General features: G+C 31.5%; 1 protein-coding gene across 1 annotated transcript; it reads left to right on the top strand.

Moving 5' to 3' along the window:
• The first annotated feature begins 7,104 nt into the window (after positions 1-7,104).
• LOC142644221 (putative indole-3-pyruvate monooxygenase YUCCA10) lies at positions 7,105-10,352 on the top strand. The gene is made up of 4 exons (XM_075818880.1): positions 7,105-7,713; positions 8,621-8,854; positions 9,404-9,526; positions 10,176-10,352. The coding sequence occupies exons 1-4, from the start codon at positions 7,105-7,107 to the stop codon at positions 10,350-10,352; spliced, it is 1,143 nt and encodes a 380-aa protein (XP_075674995.1).
• Positions 10,353-10,666: the final 314 nt, after the last annotated feature.

Below are 10,666 nucleotides of genomic sequence, written 5' to 3'. Positions count from 1 at the left end.
GCTTAATAATGTACCATATATAATGTGTGTGTGTGTGAGTGTTATACATGTTAAACTAGTTCACCCCCAACAAATAAAAAGCACAATTAGAATATCCAAGAAGTAGACATGTGGAGGGTCAATGAAATACCATTTGCATTTGGTGAAGTCAAAGAGGCCTGGGACCATCTCTCCGGAATTGTGGATTGAGTAACTGGACGACCTGCGCCCACAAAAATATACAGTTAAAACTTTTTAAACATGAGGGCAACATCATTTACCATTGCTTATGATAATGCAGATTCTTCTAGGTGCAAATCTCATACCTCTAAAGGAGCTTGTAAACCTGCATCCATGAAACAGCAAAGAATTGTTTAAGAACAAACTATTATGGGATCAAGCAACTGAGCAAAGCAATTATTCAGCTTATTGAATTATCCAATTCAGGGAGAATAGTAAATGTCTCTTCCATCATGGGACAATTAAAGGTAAAAATTGGAAAACTAATCTTATTAAACCATTTATAAGCAGCTGCATTTGGTCAAGATCATTTTTGGTAAATACAGAGCTCACGTATATTAAACTCATCTTATCTATGTGTGGCATGAATGTTTTGTGGCTGTGACAATTGGACGTAAAAGTCAGATTAAACTCAAAATTTCTCTTGTATTACCTATGGCATTCAGTGGACTATTGTGTGCATCATCATATTCATCCCCTTCAACTGAATGATACAAATTTTAGTTCTCTGCATGAGAGTAATGCTATGTTTTCCCATTAACACCTGGAGCTATCAATCTCCTGCCACTAGTTTCAACCAAATGACCATGGTGTGGATGCCTATTATACTAGTTACAAATACTAAATGACCTAAGGACTTAAGGGCCATATCATATGAACAAACCCAGTTTACTACCTTCCAATCAAATTTCCATATCAATATTAGCCTTAAATGCAATTATCATTAGCAAGTCTGAAATTTAATGGAACAGAATTTTTTTTTTCTAATACACACACACACACACATATATATAACTGGGTTGTGGGTTCAAATGGCAGTTCCATAACTTGCCAATAAAAAACAAAAACTGTATTTAGTTAAATTATTTAAGGAATTGAACCTCAAAGCCAACTTTGACTACACAATAACCAAAAGAATCCATGTGTCTCCGATGCCCATAACCAATACTTGTAGTATCTTCGCTTGGTCCTCAGAGCTAAATATGAAAATCAGATACTTGCAACCAAACCCAAGCCATCGGGTCTAAGCATATATCAGTTTGAATATAAGAAAAAAAAAAAAAAAAAAAAAAAGCAATCTTAAGTAATGAAGATACTATTTTAGGCAATTTAATTTTTCTGTTGGCATCTATAATAACAGCATTATATATCTACCATATAAGCTTACATCTCATATCTGTGTACCAAAAGAAATATCAGAGCACCCAAACCTTATTTCAAACCATATCTTCCTTATTTCAGGACAGAACTTTACCTAAGAATTTGGTATCGCAAGCAATTCATAAATACTATTGTTATCCAAAAAAAAATCTTATTGTTAAAAATGGGCATCTATTGTTTAAGCAAGGAAATTTTTCTTTTTTTTTTCAAAATATGCAAAAAAATCTTATTGCAAACGTGGCTGAAAAAAACGTGGCCTAAGACCCGCGTTTTTTGTAGTGTGTGAACATAAAGTGTACAAGTTTAAGTTTTAGTGCTTTTGTTGCCAGCATAATTTGGATTCAATATATGAAACTTGTACACAAAATCTACCTTTAAGTGAGATAAATGTGTAATACGTTAAATATACAAAATAATTTCATATAAGTAAATAACTAGTATCCAAGTCCTCATGTGACTCCAACCTTTCACAAAGGAGACTTTGAGCCCTATGGATGATTTCCTACCGTTTTCAAGAATCACTAATTTTGTATTTCCAAACCACCTGTTACCCATGGTTTTCATTAATGACCTTTGTCACCTCTACCAGTCATAACATTTTGTGGGATATAAAGATTGGCTAACTTGTGTCATACCATTTGATCTTGTTTCCTCTTTAATTGCACATTTTCCTGCAAATCCTCACTAATTTACTTTCTTAATCCCAGCAAATTCTCCCTAATTTTAGTAAACGATATGGCTATATTTCCATTTCAGTTTTCTTATAAGAACCGTAACATCTATTTGTGAAGAACTTTGACTTTATGTTTCAATTAATTACTTTTTTCAGTATTTGACCATTTGTTTTCAATTACTATATTTTAATTGTCTTACATTAATGATCCTGTAATCCCAACCATGACTATAGAAAGTATGGTCTTATGGAATGGGAGGAAATCATAAATTAGTCATCATCATAATTCATTAGAGTGGATGGGGATGGGGTTCTCTTTAATTTCATTTTTCTTTTGTTTTTCTTCCTTTTAATACTTTGATTTACATTGGTAGATTTCAGTTTTCTAACTAATTTCTTTTACCAAAATTTTTACTCGATCAATATATGTAAATTTTCAAATTATATGTGAGCAAAAGAAAAAACCTAATATGCAAATCTTATAGAGAGAGATAGAGAGAGAGAGAGAGAAAAAAAACCCCTATTATGATACGTTTGGCCAATCCTCTTGACATTGATTTTTTTGGATGATATTGATAGTTAGATCAGAATAGCTCTAATTTTAGGCTCGAATAGACCAATTAGCTCAACTTTTCATTCTTTTCTTAAATCTTTTCCTTATTCATATTACCTATATATATATGATATTTATCTTTTTTATTGCTGCAACATTATCCCATAACCCACAATAAAAATAGGTTTCTAAGCTGTTCAAAAAATAATCTAGAATCCGTCCTCTTTCTATAACCTACTGCGATTCATTTTTTCACAAAGCTTTTCTATTGATTTTTTAAGTTTCTACTACGTTTTCCATGCTAAATGCTCAACCCTCCCTCTCTTTACTCAGGCTTTCCTGAACTCCCTTCTTCATACATTTCCCACCATATATGTGATTTTCCAGTATGCCATGTCTTGCTTCTCTCATTCTCATACTCTTCCTTCCTCTATTTGATTTTTTTTTTTTTTTTTGATAATTCAATAGTCAATGAAGAATTTAATTTGAACTCTAGACATTTCTATTGAACCTCAATGAATATCAATTAAGCTATAAGACTTTTGGTTTTAATTTTAAATGCACACAATTCCAAAACATTTTATGGAAAAATACCCTTTTATCAAAACCCCTAGTGAGACAGTCAAGGCTGTTACATACCTTAGCAAGAACTTCAAAGGTGATATGGTTTACATAGGTGGGAGGGTTTGGGCCACTATCTTTATCATTGTGCATCCTTATCCATGAGAAAAAATCATTTTAATCTTAGCTACCAACCTTTTACTTTCAAGACAACTAGTCAAATTTACTTACAACAACTAAAGAGAGATTTGAACCGTAGTTCTCCTAATAAAAGAGAACATATAACATCACTGAGCTATAAAACTTTTGACCAAACCACTATATAATTTAGGTGAAGTATTTCTTGCATTTTTATGAAACTTTGGTTACTACTTACGTAACAAATTTTATTTTTTGGAGAATATTTATGTAACAAATTTAAAAGTGTTATATATATATATATTATTTCAGAAGAAAATGACAAGGCATGCCCCCACATGGTAAAGCATGGACCTTGCCACAGACTTAAGTGCTCATGCGTGAGCAACTAGCTAGGCGTGTTTAAGATAATGCCAAATTGTTTTAATCTAACCTAATAATAATAAATTTAATGGGCTTTAGTAATAGTATTTCGGATGTATATTCTATATATTGTATTCCATGAAGTAAAAGAAATCGAAAAGAAGTAAAGAACACAAACTAATAATAAAAGGGATTTCGTGGACATACTGTCTTCTACTTATTTCATAGTATTATAAATTCTAAATTAAGCCAATCACTTAACTTTACTTGGGCCACTAGTCTATAACTTAACCGGTTAACATCTCTTTATTTTTGTATCAGCCTCTACCATTTTTTCCAAGAATATTATAGGGATGTTTTTCATGAATGTGTACATTATAAAGTATAAGCAAAAGTTACATATGTTCTGCATAAAATAAGAGAGACAAACTAGGTTGTGGTCGGAACTTAGACTGAGTATTACTACAAAGCGGATCATATAACTAAAAAGGGGTAACAAAACTCTATTCCCCAACAAATTGATTCTCTATACACATATTCGTCTCCCATATATGTTGATATTCACTTTCCTTGGTGATTTACAATAGTACTGAATTATTAATATTAACTTTAGCTTACAATCTATCTATCTCTTAGAATGCAAAAAAAACAGGGGGCTGATTTGAAAGCATAGGATCAGACGCCTCTTCCTGTTATATTTAGATTGTTTGCTTTCTTCTTCATATACCATCACCAATTCTCCATGGAAAAAATTAAGTTGATCTTATATTAGAATACATAAATAATACAACGGAAGTTTCACTAAGGTTCTCAATCTCATACTGTAGAGGTAACAATTAAGAGCTAATTTTTTTTTTTTTTTATAAGGATTTGCCGACTAGTTGAATGTTGAGTCATGAGTGCATAATGTAGGTGGAAACTTTAATTATCCATAAAGACAAAAAGATTTATAAAGAGAGAGAGAATGTTTACTTTTCATAAAAGTATTTTTCTTTTTTAAGAAATTCACAAATTAAACTAGTTTATATCATATTGTATAAATTAAGAAAGAATGTACAACTTTTTGCAACTATATATCATACAGTATAAATTAACTTGTTGCTATTTCATTTTCTTTCTATTCTTTAGATATTTCAAGAACTTCTAAAATATTACTTACTAATTAGTTGCTCTTGTTAAGACTAATTAATTACTCATAGTTCATTTTAGCCTTTTTAATTTAATCTGTTAAATTTATTTGTTCAGAAATCTTATTTATTCTAAACCTACCATAAGATAACTTATAATGTTTCTGAGGACATTCAGAGGTCTGACACTTGGAAAAAAAATTACTGTTAGTCGAAACCCTAAACCTAAAATCAAAACCCTAAACCTAAAATCAAAACCCTACAATCACAAAATCGAAACCCTAAACCTAAAATCGAAACCCTACAATCACAAAATCGAAACCCTACAATCACAAAATCGAAACCCTAAACCTAAAATCAATAGCCTAAACCAAAAATTGAAACACTAAAACAAAAATGGAAACCCTAAAACATAAATCAAAAAAGCCCAATTTAAAATACTTACTGTTAGTTGGATGCCTCAGTGTCTTGAGTGAGATTGAGAGTTCGAGAGAGAGAGGGAGAGACTTAGGGCAGCGCCGGTGTGTACGATCGGCGGTGGAGATTCGGTTTTTTTAGGGGTTTTTTTAAATTTTTTTCAGGGTAAGGCTTTTTGCCACCGCATCGGACTTCGGTGCGGGTGAGGGTGGAGGCGGTGCCGCAGCGCTTGGTCTGGAGGTCAGTGACGATGCTTTGATGAACAACGGCGCGGGCGGTGTCGGGTGGGGCGGATTGAGTTCGAGTTGGGTCTTGAGGGAATCGAGTTCACATGGAGTAATTAGACAGAGGAAGGCTGGTGTTTGGGTAATGATTTTTTCTAAACTATTTATAGTAGGGATTGTGGCTGCGTTTTTTTAAACGCAGCTTCAGGGTAGACTATGGCCGCGTTTTTGAATAAACGCGGCTTTAGGAGAGGGCTGAAGCCGCGTTTTTAAAACACGGCTTCAAGACATATATTAAAAAAAATATATATATATATATATATATATTTCAGATGGGTCTGAAGCCGTGTTTTTAAAACGCGGCTTCAGCCCATTCCAGAAAAACGCGGCCATTGGTCCAAAAAACGCGGCTACAGAGTTGGGCTTGGGCTGCGTTCGTCACACGCGGCCCAAGTAGGGTCTTAGGCCGCGTTTTTACAAATGCGGCTGAAAAAAACGCGGCCTAAGACCCGCGTGTTTTGTAGTGAGCCCTTCTCCTCCACACCTTACAAGTACTTATATTTATAAAGTACTAAGCATCACGTCAAAGGTGTGTGGTGTTTAACCTGTTAGTGACTGTTACATAATATAACTATAAGTTATTAGGAATAATTAGTTTTACCATCAGATCTTTCTAAAAAAAAAAAAAGTTACACCATCAAATACTTTACAAAGTGATTTAACTAGAACTCACTGTAATTAGTTTCACCTAATAACGAATATGCAAGCATAATATTGCATCTAACTAGATTAATTCTACTGTCAGATGTGCTAGATTTATATATGATTCATGTTATTGCCTCCTTCAACGAGGAGAAAGTATCGTTTGCTATGCATACCAAATTAATTAGCAATGTAGCAACCAACCTAAAGACTAAGTACGTATCCTAGGAAGTAGGATCAATTCGAAACCTTCACAGAGTCAAATATTACGACACATGTTAATAAACTCATAATTATGAGGTGTTTGACTAATTAAAAATATTTTGAGTTAGCTAGTTATCTATTTATGAAAAAGAGAATGCAGTAAGTATAGAAATCAAAATGAAGAAATAATAGAACAATTCTTTTTTTACAATTTGTGAGAATTGACCTGTTATACTATTTATAACTCTCTCTCTCTCTGTTTTGGAATGTTATATATAATTATCTCGAATGTGTAATCTGTCAAACAACTGAGAAGTACGATTTTATTAACTAGTACCATGATTAGAAGGTTTTTGTTTGCACTCATTTGTTTCTAGCTCAAGAGCTAGCCCACTGTTTTCTTTTTCCATGCATGAACAAAGCTTATATCTTGTTTTGGTGAGTGTAAGTTAAGTCCAGTCAGTCCTTCCTTAACGAGAGAGTCAATAAATTAAATTAGAGTTGTTGCATAGTTTGCATGTAGTCTCTGGGGTAGCATACATGCACGGATATACATCCTGATTATGGAAATCAAAATCGAAGAGAATCAAAGACAAAATTGTACAGATATTGTCATTAATGAGATAAGTTTTGATTTACTTATAAAATCAAACATGAAAAGAATAACCATCACTACACTTTGGAAGTACTTAGAAAATTAAAGCAAAAGTAAAAATCATATACATTTGGCCTTGTGATCGAATTGTTGAATTTGTGATTACCATGGAAACAAAAGTATTGATTGTAGGAGCCGGGCCTTCTGGTCTTGCAACTTCAGCATGCTTAACTCGCCACTCCATCCCGCATTTGATCCTTGAAAGAGAAGATTGTTATGCTTCTCTTTGGAAGAAAAGAACCTATGATCGATTAGGTCTCCATTTAGCAAAAGAATTTTGTTTCTTGCCACATAAGCCTCTCCCTCCTAATGCACCTACCTTCATGCCCAAAGATTTTTTTCTTAAATATGTGGATGATTATGTCTCACAATTTAATATAAACCCTCTCTACCATCGTACTGTCGAATCGGCTTCTTTGGTTGAAGCTGGAAGGAAATGGAGAATTGAAGCTAAGAACACATTAGAAGGAAATGTGGAAGTTTACCATGCTGAGTTCTTAGTGGTTGCTAGTGGTGAGAATAATGAGGGTTATATTCCTGATATTAAAGGGTTGTCAAGTTTTCCAGGTGAGATTGTCCATTCCAACCATTTCAAATCAGGTTCAAGATATAAATCTAAGGATGTTTTGGTAATTGGATGTGGTAATTCTGGAATGGAGATTGCCTATGACCTTAAAGACCACGGAGCTCGCACTTCAATTGTTATTAGAAGTCCGGTAAGATTCTCTCTTCTTATTGTGTACATATTAATTTGCATGCATGTTCTCTCTCTCTCTCTCTTCACTAATCTCAACTTGTTGTATATTTGTTTAACTTTCCTTATAAATTAACTAAAGTTTAAAATAAAAATAAATAAATAAACACAAGATAATTTGTGATTGATGGAACACAAAAAGTGGTACGTATTTGTATAAGAGTTTTTAATGTATTTCATAAAAAATAGAAAAGTTTATAAATGATTAATGTACTTCATTTTTCCTATTCTTTTTCTATGAGACCTCAAATACTCTTAAACCATAATAGCTCATTGAATCAAATATTATTGAGGAGACATCCTAGAAATATATAAGTAAATATTTTTGATAAAAACATTATTATTATTTATTTAGAAAATTAGAGATATAGACTTTTTTTTCTTTTTAGAATATATTATAAATGTGGATTTCATGGTTAAAACTTAAAAGTTAAGAATCCTTTAGTTTTTATTAATTATATATACACACTTGAACCTAATAATAATAATAATAATAATAATAATAATAATAACAATCCATTATGTTTTTTCTCAACTCTTGGTACATGGAATTTGTAGAATTCAATTCAGTTGACATCATAAAATCTAATATATATAATTTTGAAAAATATTTAGTTCCAAATGTGTTTGGAGTTATATTGTCTAATCTGTTGTATAATAGTTTATAAAACTATTTATGTGTATTATTTAAATAATTCACATAACTTATTAAAAAAATCATGTAACTAAATTACATATAAATGATATCTTTAATCGCCAAATCTAGGTTGGAGCAATATAGTTTGAAACATGTATAAAGCCATATATACTTCTTCCTATAATAATTTTTTAATTGTTAACTCACCATATACTAATGTGTTTGATTGTAGTTTCATGTGCTGACCAAAGAATTGGTGCATCGGGGAATGTCTTTGTTGAATTATCTCCCAGTTTACATGGTGGATACTCTCATCACAATGCTTGCAAGACTCAAATATGGTGATTTGACTAAGTATGGGATTTATAGGCCATCGAGAGGTCCATTTGCTCATAAAAATGTAACAGGAAGATCTCCGGTTATCGATGTTGGAACCATAGGAAAGATTCAAAATGGAGAGATAGAGGTAACTTCTCATAATTAAAATTATATATTTTGGCAATATTTTTCATATATTTTTTTGTTATTATATTATTAAACTTGCTATCATTTTGATCTGGACCCTTATTTTACTTACGAATAATAATTCATACGTGAATAATGAATTGCATTATTATTTCAAAGATAACGTTTTTTGAATATGAGAATATGTTAGGGTAGTAACTTTAAAAATATAAAAACTAAAATAAAAATTGTGTAAACTTAACAATCAAGTTAAAAATGAGGTTTTCTTCTCAAAAAAGAAAAAGAAAAGAAGAAGAAGAAGAAGAAGAAGAAATAAAAAAAGAAAGAAAAAGATGGTGATTCTAAAAAATAAAATAAAAAAGTCAAAATATAAGAATCAGAAATGTTTAACATTAGCGGAACACGTACACAAGTAAAATAAATAAATGAAATTTATTTCTACTATTTTTATTTAATCATCAAGAAATTAAGTGCCTGAGTTTTCTCCAGATTGCAAGACACAGTTCACATGATATCTAATATGAAAATTTCCTTGCTTTGTTTACTGCAGGTTGTCCCGGATATTTTGAACATTGAAAGGAATAATGTGAAGTTCAAAAATGGCACAGAAAAGAATTTCGATGCCATTGTTTTGGCCACTGGCTATAAAAGCGCAGCTAATAAATGGCTAAAGGTTTTATTATTATTATTATTATTATTATTATTATTATTATTATATTCCCTATCCCATATTGTTAAGCAATATTGATTCCATTTAGGAAGTCCCCAAAATGAAGATCTTTGAAAAGTTAATAAATAAAGTTCATAACATACCCTTCACTTTATCTAAAAAGACAACATTCTTCTTACTCTAAAGTTAAAATAAAATAGTTTTGAAAACTTGCACTTTTTTTTTTTTTTTTTGTAAAAACCAATGCATAATGTTGTGTTTGGATGATAGATTTAGGCACACGGATTTGGATAATTAAAATCCAAATACCTTGTTTGAATAGTTTATAAATGGTCAAGGATTTAAATTTGACAAATTCACCAAGGATTTTAAACCGTAAAATCTTTGAATTTGAAATAATCTTTAAACCTATAGAATTTTATAAATCCATATAACATGCTTAAATATTTATAAATTTGGAATTAAAGCATTTTAAATCCATCACTTTAAAATCTAAATTCAAGTATCCAAACACAACCTAAATAATTTTCTTTTAGAAAGTTGTGTTTCTTAAATAGGTATAACAAAATCAATATGGGAAGGATGGGCACTAAGTAATGTGTTATAAAAGGGCATTTGGTCCTGTAGTAATGTGTAATATTATCTTTTGCAGGACTATAAGTATGCTCTTAATGATGATGGAATGCCAAAGAATAGAATGCCAAACCATTGGAGAGGAGAGAAGGGCCTATACTGTGCTGGATTGTCAAGGAGAGGACTCTTTGGAGTATCAATGGATGCCGAGGCCATAGTCAATGACATCAACAAGGTTATAACTAGCCAAAAATAAAGTTTCTCAAATGCTCAATGCCTTTCGTCCCGACCATATTCAAGAAGTATGGTTCACTCAGTAGCCTACATGGAAGCCCTATAAAAAGACCCCCTTTGTGTTTTGTTTGATGGATCCACTATAATAATAATAATAACCCTATGTAACAGAAAAATAATTATCCACTGGTGATTTTTGTCCGTTGATTACTTAATTAATTAAGGCATCACTTGTATTTTTTTTGGCTTTTATTGAATCAAGCTTCGAATTCTCTTTCATCCTTGTGTTGTAACTATATATTATCCTTTTGTTCTTTCTCAAAAAAAAAAAAAAAA

Source organism: Castanea sativa, chromosome 1 (genome assembly GCF_040712315.1).
Source record: "Castanea sativa cultivar Marrone di Chiusa Pesio chromosome 1, ASM4071231v1".
Classification (NCBI taxonomy): domain Eukaryota; kingdom Viridiplantae; phylum Streptophyta; class Magnoliopsida; order Fagales; family Fagaceae; genus Castanea; species Castanea sativa.
Note: the sequence above shows the minus strand (reverse complement) of the source record. Positions and strands in the feature narration are given on the sequence as shown.